The sequence below is a fragment of the Ostrinia nubilalis genome, chromosome 7 (genome assembly GCF_963855985.1).
Source record: "Ostrinia nubilalis chromosome 7, ilOstNubi1.1, whole genome shotgun sequence".
Lineage (NCBI taxonomy): Eukaryota > Metazoa > Arthropoda > Insecta > Lepidoptera > Crambidae > Ostrinia > Ostrinia nubilalis.
This window is the reverse complement of record NC_087094.1, coordinates 10,967,167-10,990,295: the sequence shown is the minus strand read 5'-3', so window position 1 is coordinate 10,990,295 and position 23,129 is coordinate 10,967,167. Positions and strand designations below refer to the sequence as shown.

The window sequence follows — 23,129 nt, the reverse complement described above, 5'->3', positions numbered from 1 at the left end:
GAATACTGCGAAGATTTTTACAACGATCTTCCTTGGCAACCAGCGGTTGGAAAAACTTCGAATGCTTGCAAAAGATGCACGTGTAATAATCATGCAACGACCTGTCATTTTGACCCTGCTGTGTACAACAAAACTGGTAAAATTAGTGGAGGTGTGTGTGATAATTGTCAACATAATACTATGGGACTTAATTGTGAACGGTGTAAGCCTAAGTTTTTCAAGGACCCTAGTTTAGATATTCAAAGCCCTGATATTTGTAAACCATGTGATTGTGACCCAGAAGGAACTACCGATCAGGAGGTTCTATGTGATGATGAGACGGATGCAGTTTATAATAAAACCGCTGGACGCTGCTTGTGTAAACTTAATGTAGATGGAGCGCGATGTGACAGATGTAAAGACGGCTATTGGAGTTTCGATCCTCTTAATCCTGAAGGTTGTATTTCTTGCACGTGTAATAGTCTAGGAACGATCAATGAAAGAGGCTGTGATCCAATCACTGGTAACTGTTTCTGCAAACGTCATGTTACAGGTAGAAATTGTGATCAATGTTTGCCTGAATTTTATGGTCTAGCTGATAGTGACGACGGATGCTTGCCTTGCGACTGTGACTTGGGTGGATCGATCGATAGCGATTGTGATGTTATTACTGGGCAGTGCAAATGTCGCTCACACGTCACTGGGCGTCGTTGTGATCAACCTATTCAAAACTTCTTTGTTGGAGCTTTAGATTCTTTTGTAATTGAAGGAGAGTCCAGCCAATGTGACTCTCAAATCGATGATAATGCTATCCAGAGTCAACTTTGTCACGTCGTTATTAGGGAAAGTTTCCCTGAAGGAAAAGAGACTTGGACTGGGCCAGGTTTTATGAAAATATCAGAAGGAAGTACCTACATTAGTTTTCATAGTCAATAATCTGAAGACCAGTATGAATTATAACGTTTTGATAAGATATGAACAACTTTCACCTACGAATTGGGAAGAAGCAACTACACTCAACATCAAATAAACCGCACCTTCCGCGACGCGAACTTTAAAGATTTTCTTCTGACACAATTATGGTACCCCAACAATATTGGTGTTATTTGAAAGCCCAATAAATATCCTTAAAGAAAAATACATTTCATTTCTAAATAAATGATTAACATATACCATAAATGTTACTTGAAAATAGACCTCACTTTGGGCTCACCTCTGGGATCAATTAGACCAATTTTTATGGTTATAAAACCAAATAAAGATCACACGACGTGTCCTCTTTAACAGATGGATAGCGATTAATCCTAACTTAACAGTTTTACAGTCATAAAAAATGGCTATAGCGTAACTACCTATTTTTTGAAGATGTGACTCTGGATCCTTGTAAAGACACATTTTTGGGGTAAAAACCTTTCCTTTAATGAAATGAAGTTTAGAACTAGGCTTTCAAATGGTACCAATGTTGGTGGGAAGTGGACGTTTGATAAGTGCTTGTCGCGGAAGGTGCGATTTATTTGATGCCGAGTGTATATTAGTAAAACGACCGTTACCAATAGACTATGATTCACCTTGTGCAAATGTGGGTCCCGAAGATGTTACAGTATCAACAAGTTTGCCTGCTAATCAACGTAGTGTTTTGGTTACGCCGCCAGTGTGCTTAGAAAAGGATAAAGATACAGAAATAAGGATATATTTAGGTAGACAAGATGGCCGAACATCAAATGCAAGAGCATCATCGCTAATTGACTCCATTGTTCTTATTCCGTCTTTTGATGACATACCCTTCTTCGCAAATAGAAGTGATTTGAAAGAGGAGTTTGACCTATCGGTCAAACTATTGATTGTGGAAATTCATATTAGGTACTACAGCCTTAATAGAGACACAGTGCCAGAAATTTGCAAAAAATATCATGCTAGTATTGGATTTTACATCCGCAATGGCACTGAATCATGCCAGTGTGATCCTTCAGGATCAAAAAGTCATCAGTGTAACTCCTACACAGGATACTGTCAATGTGTGAAAAATATCGTCGGACCCAGATGCGACCGCTGTGCGCCAGGCACATATGGTTTTAGTAAATTCGGCTGCAAGCGCTGCGACTGCAACAGCATAGGTTCACTTGATAATTTTTGCGATGCTACAAGTGGTCAATGCAAATGTAGAGCCAATACATACGGATGCGCATGTGACCTATGTCAGCCTGGTTATTATAACTTCCCGAATTGTCAACAATGCGACTGTAATGGTCATGCAATGGAATGTGACGATAGAACTGGTGCATGTAAAGAATGTAGAGACTTCACCGAAGGCCACAGATGTGAGCGATGCATAGATGGATATTACGGTGATCCTCGACTTGGTGTAGATATACCTTGCCGTCCTTGTCCTTGTCCAGGTGTTAAAGGTGATCCTAACAAGAGCAGTCACGCTGATCGATGTGAATTAGACTCCGAAACGAAAGATGTGGTGTGTGATTGTAAAGAAGGATATGCCGGTCTTCTTTGTGATGTGTGCGCTGATAACTACTTTGGAGACCCTATTAAAGGAACCTGTGAAAAATGCGAGTGTAATGATAATACCGATATTACAAAACCTGGTAACTGTGATCCTTATACTGGTAAATGTTTACAATGCTTACATAATGCAGCAGGTGACCATTGCGAAGTTTGTCAAGAAGGATATTACGGTAATGCAGTCGAAAAAGCTTGTTATAAGTGTAACTGCTCTGTTCTTGGAACAAACTTTACCAGAGGAAATTGTGATGGTATCACAGGTCAATGTCCATGTTTCAACATTGTTAAAGGTGTAAATTGTGATCAATGCACAGATAATCACTGGCGAATAGCAGTGGGAACAGGGTGTGACCCTTGTGAATGTGATCCTATAGGATCTTTATCACCTCAATGTAATCCCTATATTGGAAAATGTGATTGTAAACCTGGTCATGGAGGAAGACAATGCGATCAGTGTCAGGAAAATCACTGGGGTGACCTGAATTTGGAATGTCATGAATGTGAATGTGACTTACGTGGATCTATATCACAACAATGTATGAGAGAAAATGGATCATGTATATGTAAGCCTGGTATTGGCGGATACAATTGTGACTTATGTGCTCGAAGTTACCTTGGAGAAGCTCCCGATTGCTACGCCTGTGGAGAATGTTTCGATAACTGGGATCGCCTTATTAATGATTTACGTATCCAAACTGATTATGCTATCGGAAATGCCAGCAAAATAAAAGTCGTAGGTGCTACAGGTGCTTACACTAGAGATTTTGATGAAATGACTAAGAAGTTAGCGGAAGTAGAAAACATGCTTCAAAGCGCTAAAATGGGGCAAACAACAGTTAAAGACCTTTTATCAAATATCAGTAGCTTACAAGATCAACTAACGTCAGTAGAACATAAAGTTAAAGATGCCAATGATAATCTCAATGACATAACATCAAAAATCAATTTAGGTAACGTCACATTAGATGGACTAAGAAACAACATTCAAAACTTGAAAGGTAAGACCATTGAACTTGGCAGCAATGCAACGAAATTGCAAGAGGCCAATCTAGAAGGCGCCCTAAACTTAACTAGAGAAGCAAAACAAAGAGCTGTCAAAGCATCAGATGAAGCAGAAGGAGTACAAACAATAATTGCTAATACTGATAGGCAAATCAAAAATACAGACAGGTTAATTGAATTGCAGTATACAAACTTTAATAATACACAAAATGAAAATGATAAAAAGCTAGATGATATGGAATCACATTTGCCTAAGCTAAACGAAAAAATGTGTGGTCAAGAAAGTGATAGCTGTGACATTTGTGGAGGCGCCGGTTGTGTAAAATGCGGCGGAATATCTTGTGACCAAGGAGCTGTTACAAAAGCGGAACAAGCATTAGATTTTGCCAATAAAACTGAACACAGAATCAAAGAACACGAATTAACAGCAGAAGACCTATTTAGATCAGTTTCGCAAGTAAAACAAGATACCATAGTGGTTCGTTCAAGAGCAAACGACTTATTTAATAGAGCTAACGATTTCAAATCATCAGCTGAACGCATAACCAATGAAAGTTTAGAACTTACTTCCGAGTTAAAACAGCTCTTATCGAATACATCTAACACTCCGGCCGATGTAAGGACTTTAGCGCAAGATATACTCAAATTATCTATTAGCATAGAACCCAAAGAAATTACTGAATTATCACATCGAATTAACTCTACTGTATCGCAACTAACAAATATAGAAAACATCATAATTGAAACAAAGCCAGACTTAGAAAGAGCCAAAGCGTTAAAACTGAATGCTACTGTGGTGAATCAATCGGCAAATCTGACATTAAAAATGGCTAATAAAGTTTTGGAGGCTTTGGATGAAGCTCAAGCTGCACAAAATGCTGCAGAAAATGCAATTAACAAAGCTAAGAGTGACATTGATGCAGCCAAAGCAGATTTAGTTCCAATAGCTATGGAGACAGAGCAAGCACAAAAGAAAGCGAATGAAACAAAAGATGCAGTTGAAGGCCTACGACTCTGTCTTTCAGGTTTACATAAAGATATCCTAAAAATAGAAAGTGATGCAGAACAAGTGAAGCAGGAGGCAAACGATGTCGTTAATAGAGCTGAAATGGCTGAACAAAAGGCAAGACAGCTTAGACAAGACATCAAACAGACTAACATGTCCCTTGCAGAGCGCGCAAGTCAGACATAAAATTCTAGAGAGCGAGCGCAGCTTTTACTAAACCGTGCTACAAAACTCGCTAGCGAGACACAGTCGCAACTTAAAGTGCTAGCTAACAAGACATGGAAGAGCTGTATAACGATCATAACGCCCAACTTAACACTCTAGAAAAGGAAATAGGGGAGCTTAACACTCTAATGAATTACTACCTTTCGGAAATCACAAAGCGTTCTGATCACTACAGGTCTTGCACGACGTAGAAGTGGCCACATTTATTAATCCTGTTAATACTACATTATCACTTTTTAAATTGAGTGCCATAGTACCTACTGTATAGTTCAGTTTTAGTCATTTTTGAAAGATGTAGTATGACTGCGTCTAATCTACACTCAACATCAAGTAAACCGCACCTTCCGCGACGCGCACTTTAAAGATTTTCTTCTGACACAATCATGGTACCCCAACAATATTGGTGTTATTTAAAAGCCCAATAAATATCCTTAAAGAAAAACACATTTCATTTCTAAATAAATGATTAACATATACCATAAATGTGACTTGAAAATAGACCTCACTTTGGGCTCACCTCTGGGATCAATTAGACCAATTTTTATGGTTATAAAACCAAATAATGATATCACGTATCCTCTTTAACAGATGGATAGCAATTAATCCCAACTTAACAGTTTTATAGTCATAAAAATGCCTCAAGCGTAACTACCTATTTTTTGAAGAAGTGACTCTGGATCCTTCTAAAGACACATTTTTGGGGTAAAAACCTTTCCTTTAATGAAATGAAGTTTAGAACTAGGCTTTCAAATTGTACCAATGTTGGTGGGAAGTGGACGTTTGATAAGTGCTTGTCGCGGAAGGTGCGATTTATTTGATGCCGAGTGTATATTAGTAAAACGACCGTTACCAATAGACTATGATTCACCTTGTGCAAATGTGCGTTCCGAAGATGATACAGTATCAACAAGTTTGCCTGCTAATCAACGTAGTGTTTTGGTTACGCCGCCAGTGTGCTTAGAAAAGGATAAAGATACAGAAATAAGGATATATTTAGGTAGACAAGATGGATGTAAAGAAGGATATGCCGGTCTTCTTTGTGATGTATGCGCTGATAACTACTTTGGAGACCCTATTAAAAGAACCTGTGAAAAATGCGAGTGTAATGATAATACTGATATTACAAAACCTGGTAACTGTGATCCTTATACTGGTAAATGTTTACAATGCTTACATAATACAGCAGGTGACCATTGTGAAGTTTGTCAAGAAGGATATTACGGTAATGCAGTCGAAAAAGCTTGTTATAAGTGTAACTGCTCTGTTCTTGGAACAAACTTTACCAGAGGAAATTGTGATGGTATCACAGGTCAATGTCCATGTTTCAACAATGTTAAAGGTGTAAATTGTGATCAATGCACAGATAATCACTGGCGAATAGCAGTGGGAACAGGGTGTGACCCTTGTGAATGTGATCCTATAGGATCTTTATCACCTCAATGTAATCCCTATATTGGAAAATGTGATTGTAAACCTGGTCATGGAGGAAGACAATGCGATCAGTGTCAGGAAAATCACTGGGGTGACCCGAATTTGGAATGTCATGAATGTGAATGTGACTTACGTGGATCTATATCACAACAATGTATGAGAGAAAATGGATCATGTATATGTAAGCCTGGTATTGGCGGATACAATTGTGACTTATGTGCTCGAGGTTACCTTGGAGAAGCTCCCGATTGCTACGCCTGTGGAGAATGTTTCGATAACTGGGATCGCCTTATTAATGATTTACGTATCCAAACTGATTATGCTATCGGAAATGCCAGCAAAATAAAAGTCGTAGGTGCTACAGGTGCTTACACTAGAGATTTTGATGAAATGACTAAGAAGTTAGCGGAAGTAGAAAACATGCTTCAAAGCGCTAAAATGGGGCAAACAACAGTTAAAGACCTTTTATCAAATATCAGTAGCTTACAAGATCAACTAACGTCAGTAGAACATAAAGTTAAAGATGCCAATGATAATCTCAATGACATAACATCAAAAATCAATTTAGGCAACGTCACATTAGATGGACTAAGAAACGACATTCAAAACTTGAAAGGTAAGACCATTGAACTTGGCAGCAATGCAACGAAATTGCAAGAGGCCAATCTAGACGGCGCCCTAAACTTAACTAGAGAAGCAAAACAAATAGCTGTCAAAGCATCAGATGAAGCAGAAGGAGCACAAACAATAATTGCTAATACCGATAGGCAAATCAAAAATACAGACAGGTTAATTGAATTGCAGTATACAAACTTTAATAATACACAAAATGAAAATGATAAAAAGCTAGATGATATTCAGAGTCAACTATCAGATCTGGAATCACTTTGCCTAAGCTAAACGAAAAAATGTGTGGTCAAGAAAGTGATAGCTGTGACATTTGTGGAGGCGCCGGTTGTGTAAAATGCGGCGGAATATCTTGTGACCAAGGAGCTGTTACAAAAGCGGAACAAGCATTAGATTTTGCCAATAAAACTGAACACAGAATCAAAGAACATGAATTAACAGCAGAAGACCTATTTAGATCAGTTTCGCAAGTAAAACAAGATACCATAGTGGTTCGTTCAAGAGCAAACGACTTATTTAATAGAGCTAACGATTTCAAATCATCAGCTGAACGCATAACCAATGAAAGTTTAGAACTTACTTCCGAGTTAAAAGAGTTCTTATCGAATACATCTAACACTCCGGCCGATGTAAGGACTTTAGCGCAAGATATACTCAAATTATCTATTAGCATAGAATCCAAAGAAATTACTGAATTATCACATCGAATTAACTCTACTGTATCGCAACTAACAAACATATAAAACATCATAATTGAAACAAAGCCAGACTTAGAAAGAGCCAAAGCGTTAAAACTGAATGCTACTGTGGTGAATCAATCGGCAAATCTGACATTAAAAATGGCTATTAAAGTTTTGGAGGCTTTGGATGAAGCTCAAGCTGCACAAGATGCTGCAGAAAATGCAATTAACAAAGCTAAGAGTGACATTGATGCAGCCAAAGCAGATTTAGTTTCAATAGCTATGGAGACAGAGCAAGCACAAAAGAAAGCGAATGAAACAAAAGATGAAGTTGAAGGCCTACGACTCCGTCTTTCAGGTTTACAGAAAGATATCCTAAAAATAGAAAGTGATGCAGAACAAGTCAAGCAGGAGGCAAACGATGTCGTTAATAGAGCTGAAATGGCCGAACAAAAGGCAAGACAGCTTAGACAAGACTTCAAACAGACTAACATGTCCCTTGCAGAGCGCGCAAGTCAGACATCAAATTCTAGAGAGCGAGCGCAGCTTTTACTAAACCGTGCTACAAAACTCGCTAGCGAGACACAGTCGCAACTTAAAGTGCTAGCTAACATGGAAGAGCTGTATAACGATCATAACGCCCAACTTAACACTAGAAAAGGAAATAGGGGAGCTTAACACTCTAATGAATTACTACCTTTCGGAAATCACAAAGCGTTCTGATCATTAATACTACATTATCAGTTTTTAAATTGAGTGCCATATAGTACCTACTGTATAGTTCAGTTTTAGTCATTTTTGAAAGATGTAGTATGATTGCGTCTAATCTACACTCAACATCAAATAAACCGCACCTTCCGCGACGCGCACTTTAAAGATTTTCTTCTGACACAATCATGGTACCCCAACAATATTGGTGTTATTTAAAAGCCCAATAAATATCCTTAAAGAAAAACACATTTCGTTTCTAAATAAATGATTAACATATACCATAAATGTGACTTGAAAATAGACCTCACTTTGGGCTCACCTCTGGGATCAATTAGACCAATTTTTATGGTTATAAAACCAAATAATGATATCACGTATCCTCTTCAACAGATGGATAGCAATTAATCCCAACTTAACAGTTTTATAGTCATAAAAAATGGCTCAAGCGTAACTACCTATTTTTGGAACAAGTGACTCTGGATCCTTCTAAAGACACATTTTTGGGGTAAAAACCTTTCCTTTAATGAAATGAAGTTTAGAACTAGGCTTTTAAATGGTGCCAATATTGGTGGGAGGGATGCATACGTTTGAAAGTGCTTGTCGCGGAAGGTGCGATTTATTTGATGTCGAGTGTATTATGTCCGAATACTTATGTATAATAATGTAATGTTATGTAATATTTCATTTTTTTTAATAACTTATGTATAGCCCGACCAGGAACATAAAAACCCCCGCCAAGTTGCGGAAAACTAATGGTACTAATTTCTCTTAATGGCAACAGTAACTAAAAACTGCATTGACATGTCACCTTGCATGTCAATAATTTAACTGTCTATTGCTGTCAAAGTGTAAACAAACTTTATTTTAAATGTGTGCAATTGATTTTGTGAATTAAATTGCTAATAAAAACTTTTTATAGCCGTGAAAGAAAAGTGGTTCACAATGTGTTAAGGTCTTTGTCGAAGAGAAATACTAAGGGTTCGGACAATATTTTCATTGAATAATGTTTCCGACAAAGGTTGTCAAATTGACTGACACATTTATCGTATAGTACAGCCACTATGAAAATTAGCTGTGGTTTGTTTCAACTACCTATTTTAAAGTTTTTTGTCACTTTGTAAGTGTTGAATTTTATGGAATTGGGAAAGAGTACAGAGTTTGAAGCGTTCATGAGCAAACATTGTAGTTCTGAATTTGATTATTGATGAATAATAAAATAAATCCTACTAGCTCGATTGATGGTTTCATTTAATTTATTTAAACCAGGTTACCTATAATATAATCATTTTTCGTTAATTTATGAAAATATCAAATTAGCCCGTAATCCTGAACCCTGATACATAAAGTTAGCCTATTAATTTAACACAGGTACGACTGTACTCAAGTCAGTGTTGCACTATCAAATGCAATTGACGCGCCTCTATGCCGGGATTTTTATGTTCCTGGTCAGGAACTGCAGTCGGTCATTTGAACAACCTCTACTAATATTCTGTGTAGTGAACATGATCTTTGTAAAATAAGCACACCTTTTGCACAAGTAATTAAAATTTCCTTAATTTCACATATTATTAGAGAAAGTCTTTGATCAAGATCGTTTCATCAGCGACGTTGGCATGAAAAAATCGAGATTTAGAACACTATAATCTATCTATCACCTGTGAAATGTTAAAATTTACTGGTTTTTAGGGTTCCGTACCTCAAAAGGAAAAAACGGAACCCTTATAGGATCACTTTGTTGTCCGTCTGTCCGTCCATCTGTCAAGACCCTTTTTCTCAGGAACGCGTGGAGGTATAAAGCTGAAATTTATATCAATTACTCAGGTCTACTGTCCCTTGAAGCTGTGAAAAAATCAAACTTCTAAGCCAACGCAATCAAAAGATACAGCCGTTTATGCCGCAAATTTTCGACACTTGCAAGGGAATCAAAACCTACAGGGTGCTTCCCGTGAACTCAGAATCTTGAAATTTGGTACGAAGCAACGTCTTATAGCATAGATAAAGGAAAAATTACGAAAACCATAAATTTTTAGTTACATCACATAATATATATTTTTTTAATAATTTTAAACTTACTACCCATTTCCTCATAAACGCGTAGAGGTATTAAATTGAAATTCATACCAAATACTCAGGTCTATAATACCTTTAAGCTGTAACAAAATCAAACTTCTATGTCAACGCAATCAAAAGAAACAGCAATTTAAGCTGCATATTTTGAAACTCGCAAGTACTCGCAAGGGAATCAAAACCTAAAGGGTACTTCCAGTCGACCTAGAATCTTGAAATTTGGCATGAAGCAACGTTTTATAGCACACATAAAGGAAAAATTCCGAAAACCTTAAATTTTTGGTTACATTACAAAATATATATTTTTTAATAAATATAGGGTCCTTCTAAATCAGCTACGTTCCGTTTAATGGGAGCATGTATACGTCACACTGAATACGTTCCCAAAGTTTGAGCCAAAAATTCAGGCTAGTTTCCGAGATAATTAAGGAAACAACTTCATTTCTTATCAACCCAATACAACACCCTGTTCAGCTGATTCACTACTACACTGACAAAAATCCGCACGCACACGAGCTTACGTAATGGCCGCCATTGCGCTTGTGCTGCCGTTGGGCCACTGGCCGCGAACACAAGAGTGCCGCCGGACGACGGACCGGCGGGCGGCGCCACACAACTACAAGCTATTCTAGGGCTACTACTAGTTATTTAAGGAATTAAATTAAGCAGAAAATTAAAGTTTATTTATTTTTGGTAACATAAAAAAATCTTATGTGGTAAGTACTTATTTAGTGGCCTTAATGGAATGATGTTTATTCAAAAGTTCGTTAAAATACCTTTGCGCTTGCAAAAATCTTTTATTTCAAACGTAGCAACGAAACGAAGCAAAAAAGTTAGTTGCCGAAATCAATGACTTATTTTTATGCCATACACAAATGGGATAGTTACCATGACTACGAAATTTAGAATTACGGTTATTATTACTATAAAGCAGGCACATTTTTCATGTTAATTTTAATCGCTTAATATCCCCTTAGCAAATTAAAAATGTGATTCGTAATTGACTCGATCATAGCAGAAACTAAACGCTATCGAATTATCTACCTGTGATTATCAGCAGTCTTTAGTATTCCGAAGTAAATAATTGTTCCCAACTATCAATTTTAAACTGAAATAATAATCATTAAAATCATCGTAGAAACAAAAAAAAATTATAAAAGTAAATAATGATAGTTTTATTATTGTTAAGATTAGAAAGAATTTTGGAGTTGACATCCTTATTTATGCGTGGCGGAGTCGGTGGTATCAAAGACAGCCGTCCCTCACAATAGCCGACCGCGCTAGTGTTGTAAGAACCTCGAGTCTTTAAAGTCCTTATTTCGAGACTTGAGTTTATTTTTAAGACTAGGACTCGTTAGTCACATGAATAAGGGAATAATTGAGTCTTCCGAGTCCTTTCGAGTATTTTAAGTTCTTAGAGCTAGACTGAATCATGACATGAACTTGAGTTGGTGTATACTAATAGGCAATAATGAGTGATTTCATATCATCATCCGTATGTTATATCCTAATTGAAAATAAAATAAATCGCACAATACAAATGTAATATCAATAAAATTGCATTAAACGCAAATAATCGAATCAGAAGTATCCATCTAAAGACTGACGATTTTCGTAATCAAAAAGTTAAAATGGTCCAATAAAATAATAAACACACAGTCTTAATTCATTGCTATTTTATTTTCTTCAAACTTTTAATAAGTAAGATTCCAAGACTCGAGTGTCGTATCGTACAACACTAGCCGGCGCAGCAAACGAACTTGCCGCCGCCTTTATGGTACGTTTACACGCTTGCCAAGCCTTGGCAAGCCCCGACAATCACAAGCGTGTAAAGAAGGCGTTTGGCTTGGCTTGCGTGAGCTTGTGGGCGCTTGCTTCCGATCCAGTCGAGTGTCGGTTTTTTGACGCAGATCAAAGGGCGTTTGCGGCAAGCGCTTGGGACGCATTTACACGTTGGTCCACGTTCAGTGGGCATTGTGATCTCGCGGCGAGTACACGCTTGTACGGACAAAATAAAAAATGAGTAGCTGGTCAAATGACGAGTGTCTTTCCTTCCTCGAGCATTACCAGATGGAATCCTGCATCTGGAATCCGAAAGATGCAAATCACAAAGATAAGAAGAAACAAGCAGATGCATGGATTCGTCTCGCTCAACTTACCGGAAGGCCAGTGAAGGAAGTAAAAAATAAAAAAGAGATATTGATGACTACTTTTCGCAAGCACTTAAAAAAGAAACAGGAATCTATGCGTTCTGGCGCAGGTATGTTCCTATGATGTACCTTTATAATTATTTTGATAGTCTGCTTAGCAAGGTATAACTTTAATTAAAGTTAGTTTCTCTATTATTCCGCAACTGTCTCGCTCTAATTTTCGACGTTTTCAAAGGTTTGAGAAAATAATTGTGATACTAAAAAAACTCTCTGTTAGTCACTAGATTACCTATTCCCGTAACATTTCCCATATTTTAATCATATTTTCTTTTTGGTCACTTCCGTATTAATTTATGAAGATACGTTTTGAATTTTTTTTTAAATTTAAATGAGCTATTAATGTAAGTGATCAAAAAAGATATATGTTTAAAAGTGTTTCCACGCATTTTAAATAATAAAAATTATATTCCTATAATTCCATTATTTACATTACATTATATATCTTTTATTTTAGGTGCCGATGAAATATACAATCCCACTTGGTATGCCTACGAAATCATGGAGTCATTCTTACTGCAAGTATATACTTGTAATGAAGGGTTAAACACCGAAACTGTAAGTCAAAAGTCATTTATTCTAAATAAAAAAAATCCGTTACTTATTATAAATTTATTTATACATTTTTATCAACTTATCCAATCCTATTAAAATATGAAGTAAATTCTTCTCTGACTTCTTTGGCATTCAGCGGAGATCTTCGTGGTATTTGTGGTAATGTTTGCAATGCATTATATCCGTCGTTATCTCTGCGCCATGAACCAGGTGTAACCATATTTCCACTACTGTCATATACGTCTAACGAACCCTGAGGAATATATCGATTTGAAGAACTTTTACTTGTTCTCAAAAAGTTATGTAGTAATACACAAGTCATCGTAAATTCTGTCACAGTTTGTGGTTCTAAATCGATAGGACGTCTGAATATTCTAAAAACCGAGGTTAAAATTCCAAACGTATTTTCAACTACAACTCGGGATTTAGATAAGTTTTGGTTAAATAGCCTTTTTGGTGAGCCTACTTCATGGTTTCCAGGGTAGGGCTTCATTACGTGTTGACTCAATGCAAAAGCACCGTCAGCTAAAAACACGTATGGAATATTAATATTCGATCCTGGAAGTGGACATGGCGGTGGAAAATCTATCTCGTTCCTACATATTCTTTTCCATAGTAAACAATTATTAAACACGCCACCGTCACTTATTCTTCCTTGACTCCCGATGTCTGCAAATACAAATTTGTATTTGCTATCCACTAACGCCAAAAGGACAATGCTAAAAGTTTTTTTATAATTGAAATATTCTGTTCCACTATGAGTTGGGCTTTCAATGACTACATGCTTGCCATCCAATGACCCTATGCAATGTGGAAATTTGGTCCTGAATCCTTCTTCAATATTAAGCCATCCTTCTGCTGTGGTGGGCATCTGTAAAAAAAGAAACTAAATGAAGTGTGAGTAACAATACAGGGTGTTAGGTAAATGGGTATATGAGCCGACACTAGCCCATGTTAACATATGCATATAAATGGTATGGTGAAATCAGAAATTTCATATCATCATTTTAATTTTTTAAATGTTCATACAAAATAAAATTTAAAAATTCAGATTTGTATGAAAATTAAAATAATTAAAATGATGAAATCTATTTTCTGACTTCACCATACCATTTATATGTATATGTTAACATGGGCTAGTGTCGGCTCATATACCCATTTACCTAACACCCTGTATATTATTCTTTGCAGCAATCACAACAAATAGAAGAAATTACAGATCAGACAGAGGATGATCCTCTGATAAGAGACCGCACCAGTAGGTACGGCTACCACACCATCCAGACCACCATCTAGATCACCATCCATACAGGCAGTTAATAAACGTCGCCGCCTTGCTTCTGATTCTGAAACGGCTGAAAAGCAAATGGCCGTGGCTTTTGGTCAATTAACGAATGTTTTAAGTCAAAAACAGAATGAAAATAGACCTCCTTACAAAGAAGATGATTGCGATCTATATGCTAAATTATTGGCTATAAAGCTACGTGAACTGCCAAATGATGAACGAAAAATTATGATGTACCAAATAGATGGGTTGTTTATAAACAGAATCAGTCAAAAATCAAATGAGCGTCATACACCATACCCTCAATATTATTCTCGACCTTCCTCAATTGCTGGTTCATATTCACGCCATACACCATCTCCTCAAGTCATTCAGAGTCGGCCAACATCAGTTAATAGCGTTTATTCTGAACCTATACATAACACTCAAAGTTTTTTTCCCTCTCCATACACAGAAACCTCTCATTCAGTGCCAAACACAACAGAACATATACCAACTCCAATACCTCCAGCTCCATCTACATATTCTACATCAACAGCACCCCTGTCATCTATTCGTATAATATCGGACCAAATCCTCAACCCACCCCCGCGAGACACCAACATTATAAACTTAGCTTTATTGAATGCTTTCGAAGATTTTGAGTCGTCAAAATAATTCTTATTTAAGGTTAAATATAAAGTTAAATAATTAAGCTGTAAAAAAGTTTCCTATGAATCAATTAAAACCTAAACAAATGTATAACAATTTTTTCTTTTATTCTTACCTTAACTAGATCCTTTAGAATTTCATTAAGAGATCGGCAAACTTCACGAATGGTTATTGATATCATAGAGACAGATACTTTAAACATGTAGTGAAGGCTTTTGTAAGAATCACCAGATGCTAAAAATCGTAGCGTAATGGCAAGACGAAATTTGGCCGGTATAGCATCTCTGAAGTCTGTATCTTGCTTGGATATCATTGGTGAAATTTTCTGCAGTAAAAATTCAAAATCGGTATAGCTCATTCGGCAGAAGTTATCAAACTCGCCAGAAGGTTCATATAAAAGTTCATTAAATTTCTCTTCTATAAATTGTCTGTAACAAATAAAATATAGGTACAGTAAATATTGTGGAATAACGTAACTACAACAGATAATGGTTACACCAAAATAGTAGTTACCTGGTACGATTTCGATGAATCTTTTTCATCCACCATCTTCGTTGTCGTCGAGTTTTTCTTTTTTTTGTTTCACTTTGCTTGCATTTTAAATAAAAGTACGATAAACCAAATGCAATAGCCGTTACAAGTTCGGTGTCCGCCATGCTTGGATCTATCTTGCAGACTGACGCGTTCCCAAGCGTGTAAACTCCTTTCAAACGCCAAACGAGATTTGTGGAGGCTTGGAGCTGTTTGCCGCTTGCGAAGGCTTGGCAAGCGTGTAAACGTACCATTAGACACGTGCCGCCGGCCGCCGGCTAGCGCAATGTACACTCACCAAAATAAAATTAAGAAATGCAACAAACTTTTTTTTACTATTCAAATTAAAATTGTGTTTATTGTTAAATCACAGGTACATAAGATAGGTCATAAATAAATACCAAGTTGGAACGGAAATGATTCGGAAATTTTATTTAACTAATTAGGTACCTACCTACCTCATCTACTTTTCTATTGTAATAGAAATGATGACATTAACGATTAATTTAAGAATGGACTGTGATTTAGGATAAATGGAATATCAATACAAACAAATTGAAGAGTTTTATTTGCTTCAATAGTCTAATTTAATGTTTCTAAATAATTGACTAGGCCATTGAATTACCTTCACTAAACAATAAGTTTAATTAATTTTTAATTATTATCTGTTATAGGATAATATTTTACCATGAAATACTCAACACCATAATTTAGATTCGAATCAATTGAAATCGAAAGCAAGCAGATAAAATAATAAACAAATAAGTTTCTTTTTTGTCGACTGTACGCTTATGCCAACTTTTCGGCTCTTGCTTTGGCGGCGTCGGCGTCTTTGTGTCAACAAAAGGCGTTCGGCTTGTCGGCATTTGTCGGCGCGTGCGCTTTGATTTAATTCAGTTTTTGACTAGCTTTCTTGTGTGAAGGTGCGTTTTGTAGTGCTCGTGAAGTGAACTCTCTCGGTCGGTCGCTCGGTGCACAAATGCAAATAAATTTACTAAGACGCGCCTTAAAAATCATGCCCTTTGCTGGTTGATTTTTCGATGGTATCGTGAGTCCGTTTTACTGTGATTAACATAAGATAATAAGGATAAACAACGATATGAGAGTAGGCCTGCAACATTGAAGTGATAGCTCGCCCAATCAGTCGATCAGCTAATCGGCTATCAGCTGTGACGACTGCTGTGAGTTGTTATGACGTGAGTGTAAACAACAAAAAAGTGTGCAGTGGTAGTGAGCGTTGTGTGTGTTGTGTCTCGTGTTCCTGTGCAGAATGAATACACTACAGCTTTGTTGTGTGAGCAAAAAATACAGCGCTAGCCTTCGGCATCTCACGAGAGATAATCCTAGACCCGCGCATAGTTCGAAATAGACTGCAGACGCTACGCGATCTTGCGGCGCGTGGTATGCCATACACCAATCGATTCACCGATCAGACTGTACCCAGGAATGAGATGGAGCCGATGGAGGTGATCAATCCAGCAGCACTACAGGCGCTATTAAATAGCTACTGCGCTTTGGAGACTTTGAGAGAGAGAAGTCTGGCCCGTCCGGTACTGCTCTCGCTCCCTGCGCCTTTGACGATAGAATTGGCCAGCTTAGATTCGAACGACAACCCGCCTTTCAATGTAAAGTATGACAAAATTGGACGCAATAATACTATTCGTAAAGCCCTCACCATTACGCCTCGAAAAATTTATGTTACTCCCATTGACCAGGACGCGCTCCAGAAACCAGATCTGTACTTGGCTAATGTACCTTTGGTTGAAACCACCAGGATATCCGAAGCGGAGTACGCGTCTAGCGTGTTCACACCGGAGCAATGGCTCGATGCGCTCCCCAACTTCATGCATAGAAACATGATGATTCGGACAAAGAACATCGTGTTCCGGTCCATACTAGAACGCAAATAAGGTCACCAATGTGGGATATGATGCTCAACCACAATAAGGAAGCTAGATGTTAGTGCTTCCTTCCGAGCGGGTGTTATGCTCGGGGACCAAGGTCCAATTTACACCATCTTGGTTTGTCTATATATACTTGGCAGGATCTAAAACTCCGTCACCGCGATGCAGGTTTGTATGAGCGGCGGAGTGTGCCATAGTGAAGTAGTGACAGCGCCATCTGTTGGTGTCACTAGTTTGTAGTGGCGTCGCCACATTCCATTATGTAAGACGAAATGAATTTTTATTTTTGTTAGAAAATGTAACTTTGTAAAATCATTATAAAACACATACTCAAATTTGGTGAACTTGTTCAGTGTACCGTATAGATGCCCCCATTAAAAGGAATGTAGCTAGTTTAGAAGGACCCTGTATAAACTTATTACTTTTTTCCTCATGAACGCGTAGAGCTATCAAGTTGAAATTCATATCAAATACTATAAAATAAAGGATTACTTAAACGATAAAGAGATCTTTGTCTTAAATTTATGCTCCTCCATCTTTCCCCATTGTAATGTTATGAATTTCATTTTGCAATAAAAATACCATAGTTATGACTCGATTGTCGTAATGAACGAACTTTGTAAACCTTGCAGGTTTGTACGGAACCCTCGGTGCGCGAGTCCGACTCGCACTTGGCCGGTTTTTTTATTTGTTCCTTTGTATTTATATTACGGTCAAAGTGATAAATGTGAAAATTATGAATAATCGCCGGTTATTATGAATAATCACCGCATGATTTGGTAAATGTGATTAATATGAGGTCATTTATGTGTGTATAAAACTAAATAGGCGGCTTAGGGGTGACCCAAGGGCCACCCCCGCCGCACCTTAACCTATTTTTCACTTTAAATCAAAACATTATGTTATACGCATCATGGAAAAGTAATATTATGCAAAAAACATTCCAAACTCATTATGCCAAATTATATTAATATATGATATTAAAACGTTCAAAAGTTTGGCTGTACACGAGCACGTACACAAGATGTTGTTCTCTTTTATGAAATTTGTCAGTACTATGGTTGAATTATTAAATAATCACTGTTAAATGTGATTAATTTATCACTTTTACCGCGACTGTCGGTAATTATTCATAATAACCGGTTATTATTAATAATTTTCAATTTATCACATTAACCGTAACATTTACACAACTACCTATCTGGATGCCAAATTTGAACCTTCAAGGTAATCTGGAAGTGGTTAGAATTTGGTCTATAGGTCAGACATGTATGTCAATACCTAAAGAACCGTTTGAGGTTTAATTATGAAATTTGAAGCTGATGTTTATCTTGCAAGTCTCAACACATGAGCCAAATTTGAAGTGTTAATGCACAGTAGTTTTTGAGTGATGAGGAGTCAAAAGTGGCTCCAAGTGGTTCGTCTAAATATACGCACGGTGCAGTCTCCTCTCTGGAACTAGGCTTAACATGCTCCCGCATGTCTAGAATGTTTACTCAATGTTGATTTAGTCGGTTTTCTCCTGATGGGAACACGTAAGACAAAAATAATATTTTAAATATTACAGACCTAGAGCTGATGCCGCGAAAACTATACAAGATATAGAAGAACTTGACTATCTCACCTGTAGCAAATTGAATAAGCTTTTTTGAGTTCATAGGTAGTAGTTATGTCACTAGAACAGTCATAGTTTCTGAGGATTAAGCGAAAAACTGAAAAGTGGTACCTTTAAACACCCCTCGGCTGAACCATTTAAGAACCTAGTAAGGGACACTTTTTCAGATTTTCGTTTTTTGTCATAAATCACCTTAGAATTAAGGTCTCCACAGGATGTGAAGACAGAAATCGCTCTATTACACTTAACACCGGAGATACGCGTTGCTAAAAACCTAGTAAGTCCAATTCAAATCTGCAAAAACCATTATCAAAACCTAGCAAGTTACAATGACCATTTAAAACCTAGTAAGTGCATGGACTTACTAGGTTTCAAAATGGTCAATGTGACTTACTAGAGGTAAAATGCTACTGTAATTTAAATATTATTTCGAGTTCTGTTGGCTGACACTCGATAACCATATCAAAATCTGGGGACTACATGAGTACTGATTCATATTCGATTTTGATTGTGATTTTTACGAGGCACTTTTGTCAAAAAAATAATTTTTAGTGTTAGTAAAGAGCATAAAACTTGCAATTTTTAACTAAATATATTCTTTTATTCCATAAAGTATACTTTAGTAACTAATCTTTAATATAAACATCGGAAGTTATCCAAATCTTTAAGCATCTTAGCAGGGCAAATGAAAATGCGTTTTTTCGCTCTCCTGTAAAATTTGCTCCGCTGCACTTACTAGGTTCTTAAATGGTTCAGCCGCCCTCTCCCTGCCGGCTCAAGGGCTAAGGGCGGGGACTTTTGCTATGTTCACCTCCTACCTAACTAGTCTAAATAAAGTCCCGAAGTAATAACTGCGATTTTAATTAAATTTTGGCTGAGAAGATTATTTACTTCTAATAAGAAGTGTGTAGTTGATTCAAAATGTAGGAAATAAAAGTTTTAAACGTAAGTACCTATTACTTTCACTGTCGAAACGCCCTGTAAAATTGTTACTCTAAATTGTAACAATTTCAGCGTATAATCATCGCTTTATCATGGAATGTTTAATGTTTTCAGAAATACTATCCCCCAGACTTCGATCCTTCCAAAATCCCGCGCATAAAATTGGCGAAAAACCGCCAACCAATACACCGTGCGTTTGATGGCCCCATTCAACATGCGCTGCGCGACGTGTGGCGAGTACATCTACAAAGGAAAGAAGTTCAACGCCCGTAAAGAGGATGTAGAGATTGAGGACTATCTTGGGATAAGAATTTACAGGTATTTTTTTTCTACATAAAACCAACAAATAGCACATTACACAATGTTAAAGTCGAGTTTATTTCATTATAGCTTGGTTTTCAGTTTAACTTCGACACTCAGTAAAAGCTTTGACATAATTCAGAGTCCAGAGACATAATAAGGCTCATTTTTACGATTTAGCGGTTGTGTAGATGATAATTGTCTCAGGATTTTACCAACATACTTTTAAATTTTTAATTTTTTTTTTAATCCACAACGAGGAAGCTCTTGGCCTGTACTATTCTGCGTATTGTTGTAAATACACACATGCTCAGTTCTGTTTCATTTACAATTTCAGTGCACACGGTGCCTTCAAGATATCATTCAAGACAGATCCTAAGAACACGGACTACGAGATAGAAGCGGGGGCCACGAGGCACTTCCGGGCTCTGAAACTGGCGGAGGAGCAGACCAAGCGGGAAGAAGAGGAACAAAAGGAGGAGGAAGCCAACAATCCTATGAAGTTATTAGGTAAAAATTATTGATTGACAATCCCTTTAGACTAGAATAAATTACTCTACTTAGTAGAATAAATCAGTTTCATTTGCTATAATACAAGTAGGACATTAAGTTAATGTTAAAACATATCAAAGGAGGCTAAATCAAACAGTGGCTTGGCCTGTTATTATAATATTTGTTTTAAAAAAATGGCTAGAATACTGTGTAATATTGTCTGTTTTCTTGCAAGAAAAAAGTCAAAATAGTTTAATTGTTAAACATTATTTAGGACAGTATTCAATGTTCATAAAAGCCCAACTGCTATTCTGAATTATGCAATTCTGAATCAGATAGTCAACATGGCCTGTTCTTGGTGATCATGTATATTCTCTCAACACATTAGACTCATCTCCTGAAATATGATAATTGGGTAGAGAGAGATTTATAATCTTTTTTTATTTTTTATTTCAGAGTATAGAACCGAACAATCAACACAAGAAATTGAACTGTTGGAGAGTCTTGAAGAATGAGGCATGCTCAAGCATTACCAGCCTGAACCTGAAGCTGTTGAAAACACGAGTCAGCTCGTTCGAGCCGGCCACGGCCAAGCGTGCGAGCGCGGCGTGCGCGCCCCTGGCCGCCTGGGTGCGCGCCAACTTGGCCTACGCCGCCGCCGCCGCGCGCGTGCGCCCGCTGCAGGCCCAGCAGGCGCGGCTACATAAGTGAGTGATTTGCAATATTGAGTATTTTTAGCGCATCCCCGCGGCAGGATTACTAAAGACTACCGATTTAGTACTCGCTAATTAGCGTCAGTGGCAGTCAGTATTCACTCTAGTAGCTATTCTTCATTAAGTGCAAATGTGATCATTCATTCTCTTTCCACCTACTACAACTTCGCCGCTCACTTTGAAGTGACGTAGTAAATTGAATTAAGTGTTATACTTTAATTGTACTAACAAACCAATACAGTCTATAACCTTTTTCTTAATTACTTTGTTGGATTCACAACCGAAAAATTTAGTCCTTCGAGCCGGATAGAACCAGTGATCACTGCTAATACGGTCGCTCTCACTATAAATAACTGGTCGATGTACAAATCCAGTAAAACATTTTGTTTAATTCTATTACGCATTATTTATCAGAAATCTTGTCGCCGCCGAGAAGCAGCTGCACGCTTTATCCAGCGGACTGGCCACAGTAGAGGAGCGCGTGGCAGCGCTGCAGCAGCAACTGGGCCAGCATTCGCGAGACGCGGCCGCGCTAGAGCTGTCCCTTTCAAATGCTACTAGCACCATCGCCGCCGCCACCGCGCTCATCGCCACGCTCGCGCAGGAGTATGATGCCTGGGAGACTGACGTAAGACTACTGATAATAAAGCTATGAGCTCTATACAGCTGGTTGGGTCAGCATAAGTAGCATTCGGGGTTCTATATAATATGTCTAGTCGTTCACATGTACTCCACAAGCTGTGTATGTCAGCTGTAAATAGTAAACAAACTAAAGTCGCTGACATAGCCCGACGGATTAGCAAGCTGAAGTGGCAATGGGCAGGGTACATAGTACGCAGAACTGACGGCCGAAGGGGCAGCAAGGTTCTGGAGTGGAGGCCGCATAGCATACCGGAAAACACAGCGTGGTACGTCCACCCACAAAGTGGACCGACATCATAAAGGTAGCAGGAAAGCGCTGGACGTAGGCCGCTACCAACCGGGTAACAAGGAAAGCATTGGGGGAAGCCTATGTTCAGCAGTGGACGTCCTATGGCTGAGATGATGATGATGACAAAAATAGTTTTCCTTTTAATCGTTGTAGCGCTTACTAGTTGACGCCACTGTAGTAAGAGTCAAAAGCGACATCAAAAATCGCGTTCATAATTCATTTATTTTTCCCCAGGGCGGCGAGATATCGCTTCGCCCCGAGGGCACGGCGCAGGTGCCGCTGTACGCCAGCGCGGCGCGCGAGACAGCCCTGGCGTGGCTGCGCGCGCCGCTAGCTCGCCCGCTCGCGCGCCCGCTCGCCGCGCTGCACGCCGTCGCGCTCGCCGTCGCGCCCGCCGCCGACTGAGCCGCCGGCGGCCGGGCTCATACAGATCATAGCTACCGGTTGCTAATAGGGAATATGTATCGAATTTAAAAGTTCATAATGTATGTATAAATAAACACTAGCTAAATCATAGAATTTCTGAAAAACTAGTTGAAACAGTGGCAGCGCAGCATTGGTTGGAACCCGGGGCGATTTTTGTGACCCAGAATTTTTGGTTAATTTGCGCGACTGTTGTCACCCCCCGATGCTTGGCACCCGGGGCCTTCTTTGTAATCATTTTAGAGTTAATTCTTTATCTTGCGTGTATCATTATCCTTGTGTGTAGCTGTAGTAGGTTGCACTTAATTACAATAATAATAAAATACTTTAAAATTAAA

The 23,129-nt window shown here is 38.1% G+C and overlaps 6 protein-coding genes and 1 long non-coding RNA gene across 9 annotated transcripts in view; 6 read left to right on the top strand and 1 right to left on the bottom strand.

Annotated features, from left to right (window-relative positions):
- The window catches only part of LOC135073292 (splicing factor YJU2-like), a 26,918-nt gene extending 5,632 nt beyond the window's left edge, over positions 1 to 21,286 (top strand). For 2 of the 3 annotated variants that reach the window (XM_063967407.1, XM_063967406.1), the window contains exons 2-4: positions 20,047 to 20,250; positions 20,570 to 20,742; positions 21,181 to 21,286. In XM_063967407.1, coding sequence (XP_063823477.1) covers positions 20,132 to 20,250; positions 20,570 to 20,742; positions 21,181 to 21,239 — 351 coding nt within the window. In that variant the 5' untranslated portion in view covers positions 20,047 to 20,131 and the 3' untranslated portion in view covers positions 21,240 to 21,286. Of the gene's footprint in view, positions 1 to 17,099; positions 19,936 to 20,046; positions 20,251 to 20,569; positions 20,743 to 21,180 lie in introns of those variants that run through there. The other variant, XM_063967405.1, reaches the window with a different exon arrangement.
- Positions 903 to 4,821, top strand: LOC135073281 (laminin subunit beta-1-like). The gene has a single exon (XM_063967397.1). The coding sequence runs from the start codon at positions 1,430 to 1,432 to the stop codon at positions 4,685 to 4,687; it is 3,258 nt and encodes a 1,085-aa protein (XP_063823467.1). The 5' UTR covers positions 903 to 1,429; the 3' UTR covers positions 4,688 to 4,821.
- Positions 4,923 to 7,159, top strand: LOC135073286 (laminin subunit beta-1-like). Its single transcript, XM_063967401.1, has one exon. It carries the CDS (start codon positions 5,486 to 5,488, stop codon positions 7,055 to 7,057), a length of 1,572 nt encoding a protein of 523 aa, XP_063823471.1. The 5' UTR covers positions 4,923 to 5,485; the 3' UTR covers positions 7,058 to 7,159.
- On the top strand, positions 7,528 to 9,410 carry LOC135073288 (tropomyosin Tod p 1.0102-like). The gene has a single exon (XM_063967402.1). It carries the CDS (start codon positions 7,624 to 7,626, stop codon positions 8,140 to 8,142), a length of 519 nt encoding a protein of 172 aa, XP_063823472.1. The 5' UTR covers positions 7,528 to 7,623; the 3' UTR covers positions 8,143 to 9,410.
- LOC135073289 (uncharacterized) lies at positions 12,007 to 15,036 on the top strand. Its single transcript, XM_063967403.1, has 3 exons — positions 12,007 to 12,502; positions 12,907 to 13,007; positions 14,196 to 15,036. The coding sequence occupies exons 1-3, from the start codon at positions 12,262 to 12,264 to the stop codon at positions 14,298 to 14,300; spliced, it is 447 nt and encodes a 148-aa protein (XP_063823473.1). The 5' UTR covers positions 12,007 to 12,261; the 3' UTR covers positions 14,301 to 15,036.
- LOC135073293 (uncharacterized) lies at positions 13,047 to 15,757 on the bottom strand. Its single transcript, XR_010257609.1, has 3 exons — positions 15,454 to 15,757; positions 15,056 to 15,368; positions 13,047 to 13,875 (listed from the first exon to the last, which is right to left on the bottom strand). It is a non-coding gene; the product is annotated as an uncharacterized LOC135073293 (long non-coding RNA).
- LOC135073493 (cytoplasmic dynein 2 heavy chain 1-like) lies at positions 21,243 to 23,129 on the top strand. The gene is made up of 4 exons (XM_063967678.1): positions 21,243 to 21,250; positions 21,294 to 21,431; positions 21,852 to 22,065; positions 22,603 to 23,129. Exons 1-4 carry the CDS (start codon positions 21,243 to 21,245, stop codon positions 22,771 to 22,773), a joined length of 531 nt encoding a protein of 176 aa, XP_063823748.1. The 3' UTR covers positions 22,774 to 23,129.